Here is a 27353-nt window from a genome sequence, read left to right as displayed (position 1 = left end):
CATGGATCAATTCTCTATTATACCCTATGGGGACTGTTCTCCATATGGCATAATGGAATGCCCAGCAGACATTCAAACACACCTCCCCCCCACTTTCTGATAACCTTGAAGTGGGGGGAGAGCCTCCAAACCAGGGGATTCCCTGCCCCCAACTGGGGATTGGCAACCCTTTCCCTCATGGGGATATGGTTTTCCCCTTATATCTTGGGGAGTGAAAAAACTAGAGAATTACTTTTTAAAAAACAAAAATGAAAGCTGGGAATTCAGAGAAGCTTCTTAAACTATAATTACAACACTACATGAATATATTGATATTTTGGGCCATTAAAAATAAAAACTGAAACTGCTCATCTTCAGGGCAGGGGGAGAGGAAGTAGTTTAAATGTTGATGACAGTCTAGTCATTGAAAAGCGGACTGGAGGTGGGTGGGAATGGGTGGGACAAAGAAAACCAACAGAAACATTATGCACAAGGAAAAAGCCAATTCATAATTGGCTTCCAGAAAAATATCAGGGTAAAAATGGTTTCAAAGGGACCAGAAAAAAAAACAGGGAATAACCAAAAACACCAAAGTGAAAACTAAAGACACATAAATGTGTATGGAAAGTGAGAGATAAAAAGAGGCAACATGGGGCCAGAACCAACAGAAAAAAGCTATGTGGAAAAGCCCTTATTCACAGAATTTTCAAGGTCTGTGGTGACTTCAATTCTGAGTCTAGAAGCACTCAATCTGGCACAGTGTTGGTGTGTGCAGTCTAAAGACACAGGTGCCTCAGATGTGGATTGTTCTGCTGTGATTGTGGCCCACTTTCCAGTCTAAACCCAGTCCATACTTAAATAGTTGAATGTAAAAATAAAAACCCGCCTTCCACCACTTACCTCTCAAGTAAGGGCTTAAATGTTGTACTCATCTTAAAGGAATGCTCTCTGAGGTGGTGGCTCATAAAATGGCAATCTTTGGCTAGGTACAGACAGGCAGCTCTGTGTGCATGGGAGGCATCTCAAATCACATTGCCCCAAAATGGAGTGAACAAATCTTATTCACGTGCTTCCGCAAAAAGTGTACGTATATTGTGCGGGGGAAGGGCACTTTGGCACATTCACATGGTTGTTGCGTGCCACCCCCTTAGTGCAGTTTGGTTACTTCCCCCCCCCTTACATTTTTAGTGGCCATGAGCTCATGTGCTCTGTGGCAGTGAGTGCCTAAAGTGGATTGGCAGATTCACTCTATCAATCTGCCTTGCTTGTATGCTCCTGTGGTTAGATGCCAGGAAATGCAGGAGGGGTGCGAAAGAAGATTTTGCTACCATTTCCCTACTGGTAGCTATTTGATTTGTCTCAAAGACGTCAGAGGATGGGGTGAGTGCGAGAGCGGAATGGGTGGCACCTATGCCTGTCTAGCCTTGACTTTTAATCTACCTGGGGGAAGTTCCTATGCTGGCTCAAATTGGCTGTCTGAATCCAGCCTTTGACAAAATAGTAAGGTACCTTTATGAGCAGACTGAAAACAGAAATAAATAAATAATATAAATATTTGGGCTGGGGGATAAGCAAATTCAAGCATTCAAATAATACCAAGCATTCTCTGTGTGTGTTTAAAAAAAAAAAATTAAGGAGGCAACTGAATGAGTACCTCACTCCAAGTAACTGAATACTGTGCAAATTGTTCCACTCATGCAGGAATGCAAGAAGTGAGAGTGCTGGCTGTAGATCCTGATCTGTGTACATCAAAGCAAAGGTCCAAACCAAGCCATGGTTCAAAAATGTCAAAAGCATCTGTGATCCGGCCATGTGTCAAATTTTGTTGATCTTGCATGAAACAAACTAACTTATAAGTAAATTCATTGACTGATCTTGGGTTATTGACAGGGTTTAGCCTAGTTTTAAACTTAGTTTGTCCAACTAAGGAATATTGGGGGGGGAGGGTTGTTTTTTGCTAATATACCATTTTGGTTTGAAAGCTGCACTTTCTGACATCGGTTTTCCCTGCTTGAAGTAAAACTGCAGCTGTATTTCTCCCAATTATACTAACAAAATTCAATATTACCATTAAAATTGGTTCCTGTACTTAAATATATAGTAGTATTTCAAATGTTATAAAAGAAACAAAATGGAAAAAAAAGGTATAGGATACTATAGGTGGATAAACATGCTCACAATGTATATGTATGAAAATGAAGTAGTTGCACAGGCCTAGATAAAGTCGCCTTTAAACCAAGAATTCTAGTTCAGCTGGTTTGTAAAATAAATGGGCAAAACTCTGCATTGGCTACAAAATGCAGGGAAGATTGCCGGTTCTATTACCCCAATGTAAACCATGGCTTTAAATTGATTCTGCCTCTATAATAACACACAGCTGGATGATCTGAAGGGCAGTTTTATATGTATAGCCAAGAATAAGTTAATAATAACTGTGATAATAATGGCAACGGAACAGAATGCAGCCAATAAAATACAACCCTGGGAATCTTTTCATTTAAAACTTATGGCAGGCAGTGTTTATATGTCAATGCTTTTCAAAATTACTGCATTAAACAGAATAGAACAGTTTGTCTACATTGATATGTTTGTTATGAATTAACTGCAAGACTGAAATGAGTTGACTGTTTGCAGGTCTAAAATTTTTGTTTTAGCTATCATTCAGAATGGATTCCTGACCATTATTGAAAGGTTAGATGAGAATATGCAGAATTCAGTCTGGACTTATTTATAGCCAATAAGACAGGAGAACAGTACAACAAAAGCTGTCTTTTCATATCAGCAAAACTGATGTGCTGGAAAGTGTGGTATTACAAATTGCAGTACATACTACTGTAATTTCTCAATAATGTGATGACTTAGTTCAGATATATTATGAAACCATGGCTTAATTAAGCTAACTGGATGCTTTCACACGTGCTGAATAACACAGTTTCAATCCACTTCAGCGATTGTTTGCAGGTGGATTTTGCCATTTCACACTGGAAAAATTCAGTTGCAAGGTGCATTGGAAGGATATTGAAAGTGCATTAGTTAGTGTGCGTGAAACCACCAGGTGGTTAACCTGAATGTCTGAATGCAGCCAGTCCCCTAACTATAATGAATTAGGGTTTATGAAGCCATGATTTGAATTTGGTTCATTAATCACAGTTAGTCTGACTATGGTTTTGAGTGATGCACTCTTGGCTTACTCTTGGTTTTATACAAGTGAGCAAAATTGAGGGGATGCTGCTCTGAGCAGCATGTTTCCGATTATTTTCAATGTGGCTCCAGCAAATCAGGGATCACATCATGAATGTGATGACTTCACATGGCTAGTAGGGGCAGATTAAAGGAATCATTTGATTTTGATGCAAATATGTTGAAGAAGGATTTGCATTAGACTGTTGATAAAGCAAGCAGGCCAACGCCTTCGCTACTATCGTTCACTGAGAATGAGGGCCCTGAACTGGCCTTTTTGGCTGTCCCTGACCACATTCTGTAACCAGACTTGAGTGGCCAGGTAGCATCATAATTATGGCATGATTCCCTGCTTGGCTGCATTCATTAATAGTGCAGGTAGCAACCCAAATGGCAGCAGTAACAGAATGAAGGAGGAAACCAATTAACTAGAAACAGGTACCACCACAAGATTCTATTAGTGGAATAACAAGTTTTATTTTACTCTGTGTTTATTTATTTATTTTCTTCATTTATACCCCACTTTTCTCTCCAAAGGGGACCCAAAGCAGCTATTATTCTCCCCTCATCCATTTTATCCTCAGAGAGCCAGCTGTGGTGCTGTGGTTAAGAGCAGTGGTCTATAATCTGGAAAACCATGTTTGATTCCCCACTGCTCCACATGCAGCTGCTGGGTGACCTTGGGCCAGTCACAGTTCTCTCAGAGCTACTCTCTCAAGAGCAGTTATGGGAGAGCTCTCTGAGCCCCGCCTACCTCACAGGGTGTCTGTTGTGGGGAGAGGAAGGGAAAGGAGATTGTAAACCATTCTGAAACGTCGGGTGAAAGGCATGGTATAAATCCAACTATTCTTTGTTGACCTCTGATGCTGCTTCTGCTTCTTCTCCTCCTCTTAACAATCCTGTGATGCAGGTTAGGCTGAGAGTGTGTGAACTCACCCACAGTCACTGCGTGAGCTTCCATGGACGAGTAGGAAGTCATACCTGGGTCTCCCACATCCTAGTCCAATACTCTAACCACTACAGTGTGTACTGGTTTAATAGCACTATTAATGTGATCTCTTAGGAAACATTGAAAGTGAAATAGAAACTTCCCAACCCCTTTCTGGTCTGATCCTTGGCTTGTGGGATCAGACCATTGGAATGGAAAATATCCTGTTGTTTTGTGATCTGGGATGGTGATGAAGCTCTCTTGCTAAATTTTCCGACGTGGGTGGGTGGGTGGGGTTTGTGTTAAATCTGTGAGATCAGGCAGATGCTTCTTATCTTAATGCAAATCACTTAATGCAAGTCTGAGGACTATCTTGCAAGGGAACTGATAGACGCAGTTTTGATCCATTTTTCTCCTGCATGCTGCAATATGGATGTCAAACTTGGATCTTCTGATGGGCCCGTTTAAAGAGATCCTTTGACCTCTCACCTTCTGACATTTGAGTGATTGTATATTTGACAAATCAGCAGTTTCTAATATCTGGCTGGCTGGCTGGGTTGCAACTTGGAAGCCAGCAGGCTTTGTGATTTTTCTTGGTAGGGGATTTTATTTCCACAAAGAAGCAATAAACATTATTTATAATTGATGGTGGTTTCTAAAAGGTGACTAGTTAAGAGGCACATCTTAGCATGCGTATTCAAAGGGCAGTTTAATGCCAGTAAGAATTGATTTCCTCTCAATTATATAAATGATGCCTTGCATCCTCTAATTATTAATTACCGATGAAGGCAGTTGACTGCCAAATGGATCTGTTTTACTGTTTGTTTGACAGCCCTTGACTGAGCAAAGATAAAAGCTGTGTATTACATTCAATAGTCACTCCTTTGTAATGAATGAATTAGTAAATGAGAGAATCACCAAAATAATTGCAGTTGTTTTATTTTAGGAAATGTAGCTGACAGATCCTCCAAATTCCAAGCTCTATTAGGAAATATTCAGTATTTCTTGTTCAGAAGGCCTCTAGTGAGCTCATATTAGGAAATGATTAAAGTGAGAGCAAAGAGTCAAAGTGCTGATTTTGGATAAGGGAAACTGAGGAGGGATCCTTCATATGTCATTTCAAGCAAAGGTTTTTTTATGATTGCCACAAAGACAGCTCATTGTGTCTTCCCCTCCCCACAACCCTTGAAACAACCATTGGAGTCTTGGTTTGGGGAGCTTTGGTTCAAGCTTGAGTTTGCTGTGACATCTGAATCCTGGTCCTGAGTGAATGAGAGTCTGTTCAGTCCCCCCCTCCCCCCCAAAAAACCCAGGGTTCTATACTTGAGGTTATGGTGAATTTGAGTTGATTCCCAAACTTGGATTGCCTTCAGTCATGCACTACACATCAGCAGGAGGAAGAAGTCAATCAATCAATCAACATTTATTTTATATCCCGCCCTCCCCGCCGAGGCAGGCTCAGGGCGGCTAACAACATCAAATACAATAGGTTATACAAGTGGGAGGAACAGAACCAGTGAACAAGGATGGCAAAAAGTTGTGTTTATCCCCATCACGGATAATCCTTTGTTGTGACACCAAATTTACACTCTGCCCTGAACCAGTCCATATCCCTCAGCCTAGTCTCCCTGCCAGGGCTGTTGTGAAAATAAAAATACAAAGGGGGGAAGCCATAGATCTTCATAGAGGAAAAGAGATTTTAAAAAAAAGAATTTCTCAAGAGCATAAACTTTCATTCTGCTGGCATATGCTGGAGAAAGAAACAGATACTCCCAGTCATAAAATAAATTACAAGGTAAGAATATGGCGTTGTGTCCTTGAGCATGTGATTTTTGCCAGCTTCCCTTCTCTTGCAACGCTCCAACTCCCCCATCCCAGTGCTGCTTCTGGGAGTCTCCCATCCCCAAGGAGCAGCAGGGAAGGAGTATTTTGAGCTGCAGCAGGTTGGAATTTAGACAGTATGCAACCTGTTGAAAGCAAGCCATTTGCAAAGTTCAGACTCTACGGCTATTGCAGATACATACACAGAATTTTTGCCCCTTCCATTTGTGTATTTGTTCAGTTTTTTATTATTTTAGCCAAGCTCCCCCTGGAAAGCAGTAGTAGTTTTTCTTATTAGTACTGGGTTGTTGAATGTGTGGCACAGTACAAAAACTTTTAGTGTCTCCCTTTTTAAAATCAAAGCATGGTTTTCCTGGTTTGCCTTGCATTGACAGTGGTTCTAGATGATAAGCCTGTGCTTTTCAAGCTTCCTTCTTTAGAGCTCCTTTTTTCAGTCATAGGAGCCTTGACATGTTTTGATTTATTACATAGCTACCCGACAAGAAAATTGGTGTCAATCATATTTTCCCTAGGAAGTAAGTATGACAGTTAATTGTTACAGCTGGCAGAATGACAGGTTATATCAGTTTTTCAGCTATGCTACAGGTGCTGGAGCCAGAGAGCTGGTTTCTGCCAGGAAGAAAAAGCTGAGATTTTAAAGGAAATAGTGATATGAAGTATGGGTCAAAAGTATTTCCTCCTATTGGCTGATTTCCACAAGTAGAGCTACTGGGGATTCTGTTGGGAGTAATAACCTCAACTTTTCCACCAAAGCGCAGCCCAACAGTACCATGGGCCTGCTTCCCTTTTCAGAACTCTGGGTAGCATTTATAGCCTAAAAAAAAATCCTGCTCCCATTGTAACTGGTGACTGTGTATTGTTTTCTGGTTAGGGTGTGACCCCTTGCTGTTTGTCTGATTGGTCCAGAATGATGGCACATGGTTGTTCTGTCTTATTTCCTGATAGGACTGACTATAATGATTTTGCACATGATTTTTGTTCAGCTGTATTACACTGTAGTCAAGAGTTACATTCTAAATCCGTCCATTTCAGTGGATCTTGAAGGGTGTAACTCTCCTTAGGCCTGCATTGAAAACACTTCCCTGGGAGTAAGACACCTTGAATACAACTGAACAGAAGTCTGAGTAGACCTGATCAGAATTGCTGTCTTAGTCTGTTGAATCTAGGCTTCCCAACCCTCCCGCCCTGGCGGGGGACCCCAGGATTTCCACTCTCTTCCCCCGCTCCCCAAAAAAACGGAAGCGGGGGGAGGGGGAAACCGCGCCGGGGAGCATGGCGAGCCGCCCCATCCCGGAGCGGGTGAGGCCACCGTACCGTGCCGCTGCCGCCCCCTCCCCACCCACCACAGCTGCTCCTCCGAGATGGGCCCAAGCTGAGCCCATCTCGGAGGAGCAGCCAAGAGGCGGCAGCAGCGCAGGCAAAACCAGAGAAGGGAAGGGCGGAGGCAGGCCAGGAGCATGGCGAGCCGCGAATCCGGGCCCTTCTAGGACCCGGACACGCAGCTCGCCATGCCCCCGGCCCGCCTCCACCCCCCCCCCCGATTCCACCCCAGAGGTGGAGCGGGCGAGGCTGCCGTGCCGCTGCCGCCCCCCCCCCCCGCCCCACCGCAGCTGCTCCTCCAAGATGGGCTCAGCTTGAGCCCATCTCGGAGGAGCAACCACGGCGAGCGGAGAAGAGGCGGCAGCTGCGCAGCGGTGTCACCCGCTCCCCGGCGCCATTTCCCCCCTCCCCCCTAGCTCCACCCCACATCAAGCCAGAGTGATACTTCTTATTTGCCTACGCCATTCTACGATCCATCCCAAACAAACTGGGCGGCGTCTTGGCCCTATTCATGTCCATCATAATCCTCTTACTAGTGCCAATAATACACAACTCAAAACACCGAACCGCCCACTTCCGCCCACTTACACAAACCCTCTTCTGATCACTAACAGCAACAGTTCTCATCCTTACCTGAATCGGAGCACAACCAGTAGAAGACCCGTTCATTCTAGTCGGCCAGCTGGCCACTGCCCTCTACTTCCTAATTTTTCTCGCCATCACTCCTATAGTCAACAAGTTAGAAAATAGCATACTAAACTGATAAGTTCTAGTAGTTTAAACATTAAAACATTGGCCTTGTAAACCAACAATAGGGACTCCCTCTAGAACATCAAAAAAAAGGTTGTAAACCTTATCTCTAGCCCCCAAAACTAGAATTTTCACTAAACTATTTTTTGTCCATATATATACTATGTATAATCAACATTAATTATCTGCCCCATGAATATGATATAGTACATTATATGAATGCTCTATAGATATACTATGTATAATCAACATTAATTATCTGCCCCATGAATATGATATAGTACATTATATGAATGCTCTATAGATATACTATGTATAATCAACATTAATTACTTACCCCATGAATATTATCTAGTATAATAATATAATGAATACAGTTTATAAATCTATATATATTACAGAATATTTACTACCATATGAATATTATTTAGAAATATAATTTAATGATTAACAATTATATATTAAATAACCTAGAATAAATATTAATGCTTGATAGACTATTTAATGAATCACGTACATACAAGGAGAACCCCGCAACTCGCCCACCCACACATCTTATCACTAGCGTCAAGGACAGGATATGTTGTTCACCCCTCACGGCTTTTTCCAAGGCCTCTGGTTCTGCTACGTCAGGTTCATTTAACTACGACGGACTAGTCCTACTTTTTCCAAGACCTTTGGCTGCTAGGATTCGTTACACGTCTCCTCATACTCATAGCTACCCCGCGCGGTCAGGCGGCTGGTTCCCTTTTTTATACTCCCCTCAGGTCCACCCACCGAAGGCGGTGCGGGTCAATTACGGTTGAGACTGAACCTACGGTGCAATGCACGTCGCACTCATCAACCCATGGGGACATATTCATTCATGCTCGATAGACATATTTTACCCCCTCCAAAATAAACTCCTAACTTTTCTGACGAAAAAACGCGATTTTTAAACTAAAATCGGCCCTGAAACACCGGTCAACCTGACTCCCCACTAGAACCATCCGACAAAACACAAAATTACACCAAAATTTACCCATAAAAGCACCCACATCCTCTAGAACACAAACGTGCAATTTTTAACAAATTTTTAACAAAATATAAAATAAATATAAAATAAATATAAAATAAATATAAAACAAACATTAACAAAAATACCAGATAAATATCAGATCTTTACAAACAAACGTTTTAACAAACGTTAAACAAACATTAACAAAAATACCAGATAAATATCAGATCTTTACAAACAAACGTTTTAACAAACGTTAAACAAACATTAACAAAAATACCAGATAAATATCAGATCTTTACAAACAAACGTTTTAACAAACGTTAAACAAACATTAACAAAAATACCAGATAAATATCAGATCTTTACAAACAAACGTTTTAACAAACGTTAAACAAACATTAACAAAAATACCAGATAAATATCAGATCTTTACAAACAAACGTTTTAACAAACGTTAAACAAACATTAACAAAAATACCAGATAAATATCAGATCTTTACAAACACATACAAACACATACAAACATATACAAACACATACGCGCGTTTCTGCGGCAAACCCCCCTTACCCCCCACTGACCCAATTTTAAGTGAATTAAATGTAGCCTCGCCAAACCCCAAAAACGAGATTTAACTGCACTAAAACTGGCCCAGCAGCAGCACTAAACTGCTACAAACGCACCCACAGCCCTACACCCATAGACTAACATATATATATACATATATATATACATATATACATATATATATACATATATATACATATATATACATATATATATACATATATTACAAACACCTTCCACCCAATATCCGGCCCCGCCACCATATTTTTAACCACTATAAAATTTGGCTCTGTCACTGTAGTTTATACTATATTTAAAACGCGGCCCTGAAGTTGCTGAAATGGAAATCACTTTCCCGAAGACACACTGTCTTGGTCCTAAACCTAACATTATCTACAACCGCACTCACACATGCAAGAATCCCCACACCAGTGCCAACGCCCAAACTCCACAACGGAGCAGATATCAGGCACACCCAAAAGTAGCCCAAGACATCTAGCTATGCCACACCCCCACGGAACTCAGCAGTGGTAAACCTTAGGCCATGAGCCACCCTATAAGCTCGACCTAGTGACGGTTATCCCAAGGCCGGCAAACCCCGTGCCAGCCGCCGCGGTTACACGGCGGGCCTAAAATAATGCCACCCGGCGTAAAACGTGACTAAAGTACCAGTTTACACTTAGAACTAAAAATTTAAAACAAAGCTGTAAAACGCACATGTAACAAGAATAACACCCGTATTTCTAACACTAAACAACCTTGACCCCACGAAAGCCAAAACACAAACTAGGATTAGATACCCTACTATATTTGGCCGTAAACCCAGGCACTCCACCTACAAAACTGCTCGCCAGAGAACTACAGTCAGACAAGACTCAAACTCAAAGGACTTGACGGTGTCCCACATCAACCTAGAGGAGCCTGTCCTATAATCGACAATCCCCGCTACACCTTACTCCCCCTTGCAACCCCAGCCTATATACCGCCGTCGCCAGCTTACCTTGTGACAGAACCAAAGTTAGCAAAAAAGCACCCACAAACACGTCAGGTCAAGGTGTAGCTCATGGGCGGAGCAGCGATGGGCTACATTTTCTAACAATAGAACAAACCCACAACAACATGAAACTTTGTCCCCAGGTGGATTTAACAGTAAACTGAACAAGAACATTCAATTGAAGACTGCTCTGGGACGCGTACACACCGCCCGTCACCCTCCTCAACCAACACCACACAGCTACATAAATCAAACAACCTACTCAAGATGAGGCAAGTCGTAACATGGTAAGCGTACTGGAAAGTGCGCTTGGCTAAACAAGAAGTAGCTTAAACTAAAAGCATCTGGCTTACAACCAGAACATGTTCACTAAAACCTTCTTGAGCCAAAACCCTAGCTACCACATCAACAAACCCCCTCCCCCCACCAAACCAAACCATTTGCCACGCCTAGTATCTGCGACAGAAAAGCACCCACACGCAATAGCAAACAGTACCGCAAGGAAACAGTGAAAGAAAAGTCCAAACTAACGCACCAAAAAGCAGGCTTCAACCCCCGTACCTTTTGCCTCATGGTTCAGCAAGCCAACACCAGATAAAATGAACTAAAACCTGCTTCCCCGAATCCAGACGAGCTACCTAAGAGCAATCACACGGATGCACCCATCTCTGTGGCAAAAGAGCGGGAAGACTTTTAGGTAGAGGTGAAACGCCTATCGAGCCTGGTGATAGCTGGTTGCTCACTAAATGAATCTAAGTTCAACTCTAGCCACACCACCATAAACACAACTACCCCTGCCCTCCGCTAGAAGATATACAATAAAGGAACAGCTTTATTGTAATCGAGTACAACCGAAATTAGAGGAAAACTAAACATCGTCTACGTAGGCCCTCAAGCAGCCATCAAACAAAACCGCGTCAAAGCGACACATACAAAAATACTAAATCAAATCAAAACCCCCTACAACAAATCGAGCTACTTTAATTAAACTTAAAGGAAACACTGCTAAAACTAGTAATAAGACAAACCGCCTCTACTGCACCCCTATACATCATACCGGACAAACCAATGACAATTAACAGCCTAAGAAAGAACTATAAACCAACTCAAGCCCCTTTACCAAAACCACTGTTACCCCAACACAGGCGTGCACATAGACAGCTTTAAAGCTGCAAAAGGAACTCAGCTAACCCTGCTCCACCTGTTTACCAAAAACACCGCCTTTAGCCAACCAAGTATTAAAGGTCACACCTGCCCAGTGAATCTCTTAAACGGCCGCGGTATCCTAACCGTGCAAAGGTAGCGTAATCACTTGTCTCCTAATTAGAGACTAGTATGAACGGTCACCTGAGAGCAACCCTGTCTCCTACAGCTAATCAATGAAACTGATCTCCTAGTAAAAAAGCTAGCATTACACCACAAGACGAGAAGACCCTATGGAGCTTTAAATAACATCACTAATAACAAACTCTCCCATCTACTGATCACACCATAAACAATAGTGACACTTTTAAGTTGGGGCGACTACGGAATAAAACAAAACTTCCACGGCCAAAAATAAACTTATTCTAGACAGACATGTCAAACATACCCACCACAGACCCAGCATACGCTGATCACCGAACCAAGTTACCCTAGGGATAACAGCGCCATCCCCTTCAAGAGTCCTTATCGCCAAGCGGGGCTTACGACCTCGATGTTGGATCAGGGCACCCAGGTGGGGCAGCCCCTACCAAAGGTTCGTTTGTTCAACGACTAACGCCCTACGTGATCTGAGTTCAGACCGGAGCAATCCAGGTCGGTTTCTATCTGTGTCCCCTCTTCTTCAGTACGAAAGGACCAAGAAGAGAGCGCCCATACCACTAGCACGCGCCCCCAAGCACTCTGACCATAAAACTAAAGAACAAGCGGCCCTAAAGCGGCCCTAAACCAGGGCCAAGCTGGGGTGGCAGAGCCAGGTAAATTGCATGAGACCTAAGCCCTCATACGCAGAAGTTCAAATCTTCTCCCCAACCATGCCCACACTGATAACCCACCTACTAAACCCTGCCACACTAATAATCCCAGTATTACTGGCCGTTGCATTCTTAACCTTACTAGAACGCAAATTACTCGGATACGCACAACACCGAAAAGGCCCAAACATCGTCGGACCATACGGCATCATCCAGCCAGTAGCAGACGGACTAAAACTCTTTACCAAAGAACCCGTCCGCCCAACCTTTTCCTCCCCACTACTATTTATCCTAACCCCCACCCTGGCCTTACTGCTAGCCCTAACTATATGGGCCCCAATAACCATACCAAAACCACTACTAGACATAAACCTCGGCCTACTACTAATTCTCGCCCTATCTAGCTTAATAGTCTACTCAATCTTATGGTCCGGATGAGCCTCCAATTCAAAATACGCCCTAATTGGTGCACTACGAGCAATCGCACAAACCATTTCATACGAAGTAACACTAGGAATTATCCTCCTTTCAACAATCATATTAGCTGGTGGATTCACAATACAAACTCTATTAACCACACAAGAACCCGCCTGACTAATAACATGCACCTGACCACTAACAATAATATGATACATTTCTACAATTGCCGAGACCAACCGAGCTCCGTTCGACCTTACAGAGGGCGAATCAGAACTCGTATCAGGATTCAACGTAGAATACGCAGCCGGCCCCTTCGCACTTTTCTTCCTAGCAGAATACGCCAACATCCTAATAATAAACACATTATCGTGTATTCTATTTATATCTCCAAACCCCATGCAAGCCCCAAATCTTTTTACCATAAACATTATACTAAAAACAACATTACTTACCCTGGGCTTCCTATGAGCACGAGCCTCCTACCCACGATTCCGATATGACCAATTAATACACTTACTATGAAAAACCTTCCTCCCACTCACCCTAGCAGCATGCCTACTTTACATCTCCGCCCCTATTTCCCTAGCAGGGCTCCCCCCAATAACTTAATCGCGGAAGCGTGCCCGAATAACCCAAGGACTACTTTGATAGAGTACACAACAGAGGTTAAAATCCTCTCACTTCCTAGGCGATGGGCTACGAACCCATACTGCAAAGTCCAAAACTTTAAGTACTTCCAAAATTATACGACCCCTAGTAAAGTCAGCTAATCAAGCTTCCGGGCCCATACCCCGACAATGTTGGTACCCACCCCTTCCTATACTAATGAGCCCCCTAATCTGAACAACCCTCATCACCAGCCTTACAATAAGCACAATTATCATCATAACCAGTAACCACTGACTTCTCGCTTGACTTAGCCTAGAACTAAACACCCTAAGCATTCTACCAATCATTATACGCTCAAACCACCCACGAACAACCGAAGCTGCAACAAAATACTTCCTTATCCAAACCACCGCAGCCACATTAATTTTACTCGCAAGCACAATAAACGCCTGACAAACAGGCTCCTGAGACATCATACAATCCTTCTCTCCTTTCGCCACAACCATCACCACCTTAGCCATTATAATAAAACTTGCCATTGCCCCAGCACACCTTTGATACCCTGAAATCCTCCAAGGCTCCACCATAACCACAGCACTAATCATCTCAACATGACAAAAAATCGCCCCACTAACACTGCTTTACCTATTAATTAATCACCTTTCAACAAACACCGTACTAATACTAGGCCTCACATCAGCCCTCATCGGAGGATGAACCGGACTAAACCAAACCCAAACACGAAAAATCATGGCCTTCTCCTCTATCTCCCACATAGGTTGGCTAATTACGGCCTTATGCCTAAACCCCAGCCTGACTACACTAACTTTGATCACCTATATAATCATAACAACAACAATATTCCTCTCCCTAACTACATTTTCATCTAAAACACTACTAGACCTAGGAGTCTCATGAACCCACTCACCAATCCTGCTTACAATCACAATATTAGCCCTACTCTCCCTAGCAGGCCTCCCACCCCTAACCGGCTTTATACCAAAACTATTAATCCTAAAAGAACTTGTAACAATAAAACTACTGTTCCTCAGCACAACACTAGCCCTAACCAGCCTACCAAACTTAGCCTTCTACACCCGCATGGCTTACCTAACAACCCTAACAGCTCCACCCAACACAACAAACTCAGAATACAAATGACGATTCAAGACCCCAATAACACCACTTGCCCCCACAACAGCCTTACTAACAATACTAGCCCTACCAATAACCCCACTACTATACCTAGCCACTTAGAAGTTTAAGTTAACATTAAAACTCGGGGCCTTCAAAGCCCCAAATAGATCACAACCTATCTAACTTCTGAAGGCCTGTAAAACTCTATATTACATCTCCTGAATGCAACTCAAACACTTTTATTAAGCTAAAGCCTTACCAGACTGACGGGCCTCGATCCCGTAACACCTTAGTTAACAACTAAACACCCAAGCCAGCGGGCTTCAGCCTACCTTCTCCCGTCTAAAAAAACGGGAGAAGCCCCGGCACCCTTTAGGGTGCTGCGTCAAATTTGCCCTTTGCTGCTTCAGGGCTTGATAGCAAGAGATTACTCTGTCTGCGGGGCTACAACCCGCCACCTGGCCTCGGCCATACTACCTGTGACCCTGACTCGTTGATTTTTCTCAACCAACCACAAAGACATCGGCACCCTGTATCTGCTATTCGGTGCATGAGCCGGCATAGTGGGCACCGCCCTAAGCCTCTTGATCCGGGCCGAGCTCAGCCAACCCGGCGCATTAATAGGCGACGATCAGATCTACAACGTTGTTGTAACAGCCCACGCCTTCGTCATAATTTTCTTCATGGTAATACCAGTTATAATCGGCGGCTTCGGAAACTGACTTGTGCCTTTAATACTGGGCGCCCCCGATATGGCATTCCCCCGAATGAACAACATAAGCTTCTGATTCCTCCCTCCCTCCCTTCTACTACTACTAGCCTCTGCAGGAGTAGAGGCCGGAGCGGGTACTGGTTGAACTGTGTATCCGCCTCTTGCCGCTAATCTAGCACACGCAGGCCCATCGGTAGACCTAGTCATCTTCTCCTTGCACCTTGCTGGCGCATCCTCAATTTTAGGGGCCATTAACTTTATTACCACCTGCGTAAATATAAAACCACCATCCCTCTCACAATACAATACCCCATTATTTGTGTGGTCCGTATTAATCACTGCAGTACTACTACTTCTAGCCCTACCAGTGCTTGCAGCCGGAATTACAATGCTATTAACAGACCGGAATCTGAATACCACCTTCTTCGACCCTGCAGGAGGAGGAGATCCAGTACTATATCAACACCTATTTTGATTCTTTGGCCACCCAGAAGTGTATATTCTCATTCTTCCCGGCTTCGGCATAGTGTCACACATTATTACTTATTATGCAGGGAAAAAGGAACCCTTTGGCTATATAGGCATAGTCTGAGCCATGGTTTCAATCGGCTTCCTAGGTTTTATTGTTTGAGCACACCACATATTCACTGTTGGCATAGACGTAGACACACGCGCATATTTTACATCAGCCACAATAATCATTGCCATTCCAACCGGAGTGAAAGTGTTCAGCTGACTTGCAACTCTGCACGGGGGAATAATCAAATGAGAAGCCCCACTTCTATGGGCCATGGGCTTTATTTTCCTATTCACTGTTGGAGGTTTAACTGGCGTAATTCTTGCTAACTCTTCACTAGATATTGTCCTACACGATACCTATTATGTAGTCGCCCACTTCCACTATGTATTATCAATAGGAGCTGTATTTGCAATCATGGGCGGATTTGTCCATTGATTCCCACTATTCACAGGATTCACCCTACACCCAACATGAACAAAGGCTCATTTTGGGTTAATGTTTATTGGGGTTAACTTAACCTTTTTCCCACAACACTTCCTAGGGCTAGCAGGAATACCACGACGATACTCAGACTACCCTGATGCCTACGCCCTATGAAACACTATCTCATCAATCGGCTCTTTAATCTCTATAGCCGGAGCCATTGTTATAACATTTATTATCTGAGAGGCCTTTGCCACTAAGCGCACCCCATCAATAACAGGCCCAATGCATACTAATTCAGAATGACTTCATGGATGCCCACCACCATACCACACCCATGAAGAACCCATACTCATCTACACCCCAAACAAGAGATGAGGGACTTGAACCCCCTCCTCCTAGTTTCAAACTAGTCACACTACAACCTACATGCTTATCTCTTTGGGACTCTAGTTTAAACATAATACATAGCACTGTCAGCGCTAAATTAAAGGTAGAACCCTTTGTGTCCCCATGGCACACCAAGCCCAACTAGGCTTTCAAGATGCAGCCTCCCCAGTCATAGAAGAACTTCTACACCTACACGACCACGCCATAATAGTCGTATTCCTAATTAGCGCATTCATTCTATACATTATTACCCTAATAATTACTACCACCTTAACTCATACAGGAACAATAGACGCCCAACTAGTAGAGACAGTATGAACAATCTTGCCAGCCATCATCCTAGTACTTATTGCTCTACCATCATTACGCATTCTATACCTCATAGACGAAGTTAATAACCCCCACCTAACAATCAAAGCCATCGGACACCAATGATACTGAAGCTATGAATACACAGACTATGAAAATCTAATATTTGACGCCTACATAGTACCAACACAAGACCTGCTACCAGGAACACTACGACTTCTCGAAGTAGACCACCACATAGTAGTACCTGCAAACTCCCCAACTCGTATACTAATCTCAGCAGAAGATGTGTTACACTCCTGAGCCCTCCCATCACTAGGCATTAAAACTGACGCCGTCCCAGGACGACTTAATCAAACAACCTTCACAGCCACACGCCCAGGCCTATTCTACGGCCAATGCTCAGAAATTTGCGGCTCTAACCACAGCTTTATGCCAATCGTAGTAGAGGCCTCAACAACTAATGACTTTGAAAACTGATCATTAACAATACTACAAACATCCTTAAGCAGCTCCATGAGCGCTGGTCTTTTAAGCCAGAGGTGGGACTACAAGCCCCTTAAGGCATGCCACAGCTCAACCCGGCTCCTTGATTTTTCATCTTTACACTAGTCTGACTAATTCTACTATTCCTACTAAAACCAACTTTAACAGAACTAAAAAACACCCCACAACCACAGCCCAACATCACAAAATACACGCCAAACCCCTGAACCTGAACATGACATTAGACCTATTCAGTCAATTTATAAGCCCACAAAAACTAGGAATCCCATTAATCCTATTAGCCCTCCTCCTCCCAACTCTACTCATATCCACACAAACTCGCATAATCCAAAATCGAACATCCACCATCCAAGGCCACCTTGTGCTCCTAATTACTAAACAACTATTAAGCCCACTTAATAAAACTGCTCACCCATGGGCACTCCCACTTATTACAGTAATACTACTTCTATCCATAATAAATTTAACTGGCCTATTGCCGTACACCTTCACCCCAACCACACAACTTTCAATAAACATGGCTTTGGCAACACCCTTATGACTAATAACTGTACTGACAGGACTACGCACCCAACCAACCACAGCACTTGCCCACATACTGCCAATAGGCACCCCACCCCTACTAATCCCCCCGCTAATCCTTATCGAAACAGTCAGCCTCTTTATTCGCCCCCTCGCCCTAGGAGTACGACTTACCGCTAATCTTACAGCCGGCCACCTACTCATCACCCTCATCTCCCTAGCTGTAACAGCTTTACTTCCCTTAATACCCTCAATCAGCCTACTTACACTAACCCTACTATTATTATTAACCCTACTAGAAATTGCTGTAGCAATAATCCAAGCCTACGTATTCGTACTACTATTAAGCCTATACCTACAAGAAAACACTTAATGACCCACCAAGCTCACAGTTTCCACATAGTAGACCCAAGCCCATGGCCCCTAACAGGGGCCATGGCCGCCCTCCTAATAACCTCGGGACTAGCAATTTGATTCCACTATAATACCCAAACTCTTATAAACCTGGGCCTATTAACGATACTCTTCACAACATACCAATGATGACGTGACATTATTCGAGAAAGCACATTCCAAGGGCACCATACAAAAACAGTCCAAACCGGACTACGCTATGGCATAGCCCTGTTCATCACCTCTGAAGTATTCTTCTTTCTTGGCTTTTTCTGGGCCTTCTACCACTCAAGCCTGGCCCCTGCCCCAGAACTAGGGGGTCTATGACCCCCAACTGGAATTACACCATTAAACCCCTTCGAGGTCCCACTACTCAATACCGCAGTACTTCTTGCATCCGGTGTCACAGTTACCTGAGCACACCACTCTATCATAGAAAATAAGCGCCAAGAGGCGACCATGGCCCTGACCATAACAATCCTTCTGGGCAGCTATTTTACCCTACTCCAAGCAATAGAGTACTTCGAAGCCCCCTTCACTATCGCTGACGCAACATATGGCTCAACATTCTTTGTAGCAACAGGCTTCCACGGACTACACGTTATCATTGGCACTACCTTTCTAATAATCTCCCTATTTCGACAAATCAACTACCATTTTACAACCAACCACCATTTTGGCTTTGAAGCAGCCGCATGATATTGACATTTCGTTGACGTAGTGTGACTATTCCTATACATCTCAATCTATTGATGAGGCTCTTACCCCCTTAGTATAACATAATACAAAAGACTTCCACTCATTTAATCCTAGACTAGCCCTAGGAGGGGGTAAATGAAACTTGTCTTGCTTGTCAGCCTTGCCTTATCACTAACAACCATCCTTATTACTATTAGTTTCTGACTTCCACAAACATACCCGGACACAGAAAAACTATCCCCCTACGAATGCGGATTTGACCCCCTCGGCACTGCCCGCCTACCTTTCTCCATCCGATTTTTCTTGGTCGCAATCCTATTCCTATTATTCGACCTAGAAATCGCTCTACTACTTCCAACCCCCTGAGCCATCAACTCTACAACTCCACTACAAACACTACTTTGAACAATCTTGCTCATCTCACTATTAACCCTAGGACTTATTTATGAATGACTCCAGGGGGGCCTAGAATGAGCAGAATACGGCCACTAGTTTAACAAAAACTACTAATTTCGACTTAGTAAATTCTGCGTAATGCAGAGTCGCCAACATGACAATCACCCACTTTATTCCAATTATGACATTTATACTATGTATGTCTGGCCTCGCTATATGCCGAAAACACCTCATCTCCTCCCTGCTCTGCATTGAAGGTAAAATGCTCGCCCTGTTCACCTCCCTCGCCACTATTTCCCAAACACTCAACCACACAACCACCACAACCCAACCCGTGATCCTACTCGCTATCGCAGCATGCGGGGCAGGCACTGGACTAGCCCTCCTAGTGGCCACAACACGAACCCATGCTTCAAACCATATCAAGACCCTTAACCTACTAAAATGCTAAAAATCTTTATCGCCTCAGCAATACTTACCCCAACCATACTACTACTGCCCGCCAAACACATTCTCACTACCACCACTGCCTACTCAATAATTACTGCTATGCTTACGCTAAAATGACTCTACCAGCCACTTAACCTCAAGCCATTCGCACTAAACACATGATTCATACTAGATCATATCACAACTCCACTAACCATTCTATCAGCTTGACTACTGCCCCTCATAATTCTAGCCAACCAAAATCTTACAACCTTTGAACCAAATAACCGAAAACGAATGTTCCTCATAACCTGCGCCATATTACAAACTACACTGCTACTCACATTTACTACAACAGACCTTGTAATATTCTACGCACTCTTTGAAACGACTCTTGTTCCAACACTAATCTTAATCACCCGCTGAGGGGCTCAGGCTGAACGCCTTAATGCTGGGACATACTTTATCTTTTATACCCTAACAGGATCCTTACCACTACTAATTGCTCTACTTTATATCCACTCAACCAATAACCACACACTAATTCCAATCCTCACCATACACCAACCTACCCCCCCACTAACAAACTTAATGTGACTAGCATGCATAATAGCCTTCCTAGTTAAAATGCCACTATACGGCCTACACCTCTGACTCCCAAAAGCTCATGTAGAAGCCCCTATTGCAGGGTCAATAGTACTAGCAGCAATTTTACTAAAACTAGGAGGATATGGCATCATCCGCCTAACCCTGACTCTAACACCCACAACTCAAACCATACACTTCCCATTTATTGTCCTAGCACTATGAGGAATAATTATAACCAGCCTAATCTGCCTACGACAAACAGACCTAAAATCCATTATCGCTTACTCCTCTGTAAGCCACATAGGACTAGTCACTGCCGCCTCCCTTATCCAAACCCCATGAAGCATCCACGGCGCAATACTACTAATAATTGCCCACGGCCTAACATCCTCCATACTATTTTGCCTGGCTAACACTAACTACGAACGAACCCACACCCGCACCCTTCTCCTAGTACGAGGGCTACAACTAGCCTTACCACTAATAACCACATGATGATTACTTTCAAACCTAATAAACATGGCACTCCCACCAACAATCAACCTACTAGGAGAACTGATAATCATTATTACACTATTCAACTGAAACATAACAACAATCATCCTAACAGGCTCTGCCACACTCATCACAGCCATATACTCCTTACACATCTTCCTAACAACTCAACAAAACAAACTACAAACACACACAATAATCAGCCCCACCCACTCACGGGAACACCTCCTTATATCCCTCCACTTAATTCCCCTACTATTACTACTCACTCACCCAACACTCATTACATAGTACGTAAGCATAGTTTAATAAAAACACTAAGCCGTGGCCTTAACAATAGGGGTCCTCACACCTCTTGCTAACCGAGGTGGTTACAGCGAACTGCTAACTCACACTACCGGGCCAAACCCCCGGCCACCTCCACTTTCAAAGGACAGCAGAACTCCGATAATCTTAGGAATTATAACTTCTTGGTGCAACTCCAAGTGAAAGAACGTGTCCAATCTACTATTTTACTCCACTTTAACACTCATAACCATAATACTCATCCAACCCCTACTACACCAAGCATCACCAATCCACAACATAAAGCTAGCCACTATGCTCAGCCTAGCACAAACCACTATCTTTCTCTACTCAAACACCAACTCCATCACAACAAACTTCACCTGAACAAACTCATTATTCAACCTACAGGCTAGTTTCCTATTTGACCGCTATACCATACTATTTTTACCAGTCGCCATCTTTATCACCTGGTCTATCCTACAATTTACATCATGATATATACACTCAGACCCTAACCTGGGGACCTTCATAAAATACTTGCTCCTATTTTTACTTGCCATATTAACCCTAACTACAGCAAACAACCTAGTACAGCTGTTCGTGGGCTGAGAAGCCGTTGGCATCATATCCTTCCTTTTAATCGGCTGATGACATGCCCGTACAAACGCTAACACCTCAGCCCTACAAGCAATCATCTACAATCGCATCGGAGATATTGGCCTATTATTATCAATATCCTGACTGGCAATAAACCTCAACACATGAGAAATACAACAACTGTTCTCTCACAACATATCCCCAACCCTGCCAGGACTAGGACTAGTCCTGGCAGCAATAGGAAAATCCGCACAATTCGGGCTTCACCCCTGACTTCCGTCAGCAATAGAGGGTCCAACCCCAGTATCCGCACTATTACACTCAAGCACAATAGTTGTAGCCGGAATCTACCTACTAATCCGCCTACACCCACTACTACAACACAACCCCACCATCCTCTCCCTGTGCCTATGTGTTGGAGCCATAACAACCACATTTGCAGCCCTCTGCGCCATCACACAAAACGACCTGAAAAAAATCATTGCCTTCTCAACATCCAGCCAATTAGGATTAATAATATTAACCGTAGGACTCAATCAACCAGAACTGGCATTCCTACACATCACCACTCACGCATTCTTCAAAGCAATACTATTCCTCTGCTCAGGCTCCATTATCCACAGCCTTAACGATGAACAAGATATCCGTAAAATGGGGGCCACACAAAAAACACTGCCAATCACCACATCCTGCATAACCCTGGGCAACCTCGCCCTAATAGGAATACCATTCCTTGCTGGCTTCTACACAAAAGATGCAATCATTGAAGCCATAAATACATCAGCCCTCAACGCCTGAGCCCTATCAACTACACTATTAGCAACAACCCTTACTACAGCCTACAGCCTACGACTAACCTTTTACACACAACTACACAAACCCCGCCACCACTCAACCCCACACCTCACAGAATCAAACAAAAACCAAATCAGCCCAATTCTCCGCCTAGCCACGGCTAGCATTATAGCCGGCCTAGTAATTACATCAAGTGTACTACCAACAACCACACAAACCATAACAATACCAACAACCACTAAAATCTCTGCAACCCTAGCACTCCTACTAGGCCTCCTATGTACTATTGACCTACTACAACACATCTCATTTATAACCAACCCCACAAAAACCGTACCACACCAAAACCTAACCCAACTCATATTCTTCAACATCACAAACCACCGCCTATTACCAATAATTAGCCTTACTTCTGCTCGCTCAACAGCCATACAACTTAATGACATAGCATGGTACGAACATATTGGCCCAATAATAACAAAAACCTCCAATATTAAACTGGCAACCACCCTCTCCACAGCCAACACCGGCCTAATTAAAACCTATTTAACCACCCCTATACTACTCTTAATCACCTGCCTAATCTTGACCCTACTTTACGGAACCCGTAGACTACCCCGCTCCCACCCTCGAATTAACTCCATCACAACAAAAAGCGCTAGCAATAAGCCCCCTCCACACAAAAACAACATCGGCCCGCCACTAGAAAACAACAACCCAATTCCACTAAAATCACCCCGTAAATTAAAAAATCCAACACCCTCTACGCCCTCCATGCCCCAAAACCCGCCTCACAGGCCCCCCACAAAATACACACCAACAACTACAGCTACAATATACCCCACTAAATACCACAAAACAGAATAGTCCCCCCACCCCTCAGGATAAGGCTCTGCCGCCAATGCCACAGAATACGCAAAAACAACAAGCATGCCACCCAAATAGATCAAAAATAAAACCAGACCAACAAATGATCCTCCTAAACCAACTAACACCCCACACACCCCCAAAGCCCCAACAACAAGTCCTCCCGCCCCATAAAACGGAGACGGGGTAGACGCCACTCCAACCATCCCCAAAACAAAACACACACTTATCAAAAAAACTAAATAAGACATCATTACCATCTGTACTTTAACCAGAACCTTGGGTCCGAAAAACCACCGTTGTACTTCAACTATAGTAACATAATGTCCCCCCTCCGAAAAACACACCCAATCATAAAAATCATTAACGCCTCTTTAATTGACCTACCAACTCCAACAAACATCTCCGCCTGATGAAACTTCGGATCACTCCTAGGACTATGCCTGATACTTCAAATTGCCTCAGGCTTATTTCTAGCAATACACTATTCAACAGACACTGCCCTTGCATTCTCCTCCGTCGCACAAATCTCCCGAGACATCAATTACGGCTGATTAATCCGAAACCTTCACGCCAACGGAGCCTCAATATTCTTTATCTGCCTTTACCTGCATGTTGGCCGAGGCTTATACTACGGCTCTTATCTTTACAAAGAAACCTGAAACATTGGAATCCTACTAATATTCTTAACTATAGCCACAGCATTTGTAGGGTATGTCTTACCATGAGGCCAAATATCATTTTGAGGGGCCACCGTAATCACCAACCTGCTTTCAGCCCTCCCATACATTGGCCCAACATTAGTAGAGTGAGTATGAGGGGGGTTTGCAGTAGACAACGCAACCCTAACCCGATTCTTTACATTTCACTTTCTACTCCCCTTCACCATCCTAGCAATAATACTCTTACACCTCCTTTTCCTCCACGAAACCGGCTCTACCAATCCCACAGGCCTTAACTCAAACACAGACAAAATCCCCTTCCACCCCTACTTCTCGTACAAAGACCTACTAGGGGCAACAATACTAATTACCACTTTAATAACTCTCGCTCTACTACTCCCGTACCTGCTTAGCGATCCAGAAAACTTTACACCCGCTAACCCCAGTTTGGAGGCCCTCTCCCCGCTTCAGGGTCGTCAGAAAGTGGGGGGACGGGAGGGAAATGTCTGCCGGGAACTCTGTTATTCCGTATGGAGATTTATTCCCATAGAAAATCATGGAGAATTGATCTGAGGGTATCTGGGGCTCTGGGGGGGCTGTTTTTTGAGGTAGAGGCACCAAACTTTCAATATAGCATCTAGTGCCTCTCCCCAAAATACCCCCCAAGTTTCAAAAAGTTTGGACTAGGGGGTCCAATTCTATGAGTCCCAAAAGAAGGTGCCCCTATCCTTCATTATTTCCTGTGGAAGGAAGGCATTGAAAAAGTGTCGTCCCTTTAAATGTGATGGCCAGAACTCCCTTTGGAGTTCAATGATGCTTGTCACAGCCTTGATCTTGGCTCCACCCCTAATGTCTCCTGGCTCCACCCCCAAAGTCCCCAGGTATTTCTTGAATTGGACTTGGCAACCCTATTCCCATCACTCCCACACTCCTCTTCTCTCCCGGGTTCTCTCGGATTTCACGCTATCTGCCCCGGGGCTGCAGTGAGCTTCGCCTTTTTCACGCAGCAAACAGAAACCTCTAAAACCCAGTTTCTGTTTGCTGTGTGAAAAAGGCGAAGCTCGCTGCAGCCCCAGGGCAGATAGTGTGAAATCCGACGGAACCCCCGCAGAGGAGAGGAGCATGAGAGCAGCGTAAAGCTAGTGGGAGATTGGTCTGAGCATTTGTGGAATTTTGTTTCTCCGTCTCTGTGTGGCTCTCCACAAAGAAAATCACGTTCAGTGGGACATTGGCAGGAGAAGATACCCAGAGTTCTCAAGACCGGCTGTGCCCAGGAAAGCTGGGAGCCAACATTCCACCCCTGGTTGCCAAAAAAAGATTCTGGGAAGAGCCCCTGAAGAAGGCAGAGGTTGTCGGGGCTGAGAACAAACAGCCGTGAGTCAGCAGAGGGCTCTCCTCCCCCCCAAAAAGTCAGATAATTTTGCATTTGATGTAGATAAAGTAGAATTGTTCCCTAAGCAAAGATTTGTTTGCCGAATGAGTTTCTCACCTGTACTTGGGCTAAGGTTGCCAATCCCCAGGTGGAGGCAGGAGATCCCCCAGTTTGGAGGCCCTCCCCCCGCTTCAGGGGCATCAGAAAGCGGCCGGGGGGGGGGGAATGTCTGCTGGGCACTCCATTACTCCCTATGGAGATTGATTTCCACAGAGTACAATGGAGAATTGATCCGAGGGTATCTGGGGCTCTGGGAGGGGGCTGTATTTGGAGCTGGAGGTGCCAAATTTTCAGCATAGCATCCAATGCCTCTCCTCAAAATACCCTCCAAGTTTCAAAAGGATTGGACCATGGGGTCCAATACTATGAGCCCCCCCCCAAAGGTGCCCCTATACATTATTGCTAATGGAGGAAAGCCATTTAAAAGATGTGCAGTCCCTTTCAATGTGATGGCCAGAATTCCCTTTGGAGTGGAGTTCAATTGTGCTTGTCACACCTTTGCTCCTGGCTCCACCCCCAAAGTCCCCAGATATTTCTTGAATTGGACTTGGCAACCCTAGTTGAATCGAAGTAGGTCTCTCTCTTTTTTCGTTAGGCCGTGCCTATAATTAAGCACTTTACCTTTTAAGGTTCTTTTTATCACAGAAGAGCATTTTTAAGTAATCATTCAGATTCTTGTACTGCAACTTGTTAAATGCTACACCCAGTATCCCTGGCAAGTTAAACATGCTCTTATCAAAAAGTAAAACCATTAGGGTTTGACAGGCCTTTTTTGTAGAAAAAGCCCAGCAGGAACTTATTTGCATACTAGACCACATTTCATGACACCAAGCCAGCTAGAACTGCATTCCTGTAAGTTCCTGCTAAAAAAAAAAAAAGCCCTGGGGTTTAAGTCTTTTACTTTACCTAGAAGCAGTAGCATCAACAGTTAGCTTGTGAAGTGGCAGGAACAATCAGTGTTGCCCAGGAAAAGAGATCTATTTTGAGATCAGTCAGTGATGCCTCTTTCTGGAAACAGATTGTGATATCATGTGGTGTGGAATTATTTTATCTCGGTTCCAGTTAATTATCTGGTATTCTATGTGCATAAATTTCTTCAAAAAAAATCACACTGCAAAACCTGGAAATGACTCTGTCTTCTTGTGTTCTTTGTTTTCATTTTGTGCAGATTGTTTCACAGAGAAAGCTCTCAAAGTCTTTATTGAAACATGGCAACACAGCAGGGAAATCATCCATAACGGTGAGTCCATCTGATATATTATTCCTTTCCTATTTGCCTTGCAAGAAAAAAAGTGTCTAATTCTCAGCAACATTATTCTTATCAAATTCTGCAATCCCAAGAGCTTTTCAGTATCCTTGCATACATTCTGGTGCCAAACAAAAAGAAATACAGTTTTATGCTAATAATTAATAATGACAATTAGCATTATTTTAACTTGCTTAATGGGTTTAATGGAGGCTCTCAAAACTCCTTGTGCAATAATAAATTTACAATAAAACAAAACTTAATTTCCAAATTCCAATTAGTCAAAGAAAGAAAATTCAATGGAAAGGCCATTAAAAACAGCAGCAGCCCTTAGATTTCTCTAACTGCTAGGGTTGCCGGGTACCTCTTGTGACCACCAGTGGGGGATGGAGGGGTAGGATCAC

The 27353-nt window shown here is 43.7% G+C and overlaps 1 protein-coding gene across 2 annotated transcripts in view; it reads left to right on the top strand.

Annotated features, from left to right (window-relative positions):
• CPNE4 (copine 4) overlaps nucleotides 1-27353 on the top strand; it is a 222885-nt gene that overhangs the window by 84377 nt on the left and 111155 nt on the right. For both annotated transcript variants that reach the window (XM_060248883.1, XM_060248882.1), the window contains exon 3: nucleotides 26872-26943. In XM_060248883.1, the coding sequence (XP_060104866.1) occupies nucleotides 26872-26943 (72 nt within the window). The remainder of the gene's footprint in view (nucleotides 1-26871; nucleotides 26944-27353) is intronic.

The sequence above is a fragment of the Heteronotia binoei genome, chromosome 10, assembly GCF_032191835.1.
Source record: "Heteronotia binoei isolate CCM8104 ecotype False Entrance Well chromosome 10, APGP_CSIRO_Hbin_v1, whole genome shotgun sequence".
Classification (NCBI taxonomy): domain Eukaryota; kingdom Metazoa; phylum Chordata; class Lepidosauria; order Squamata; family Gekkonidae; genus Heteronotia; species Heteronotia binoei.
This window is presented reverse-complemented; position numbering and strand designations above follow the sequence as displayed.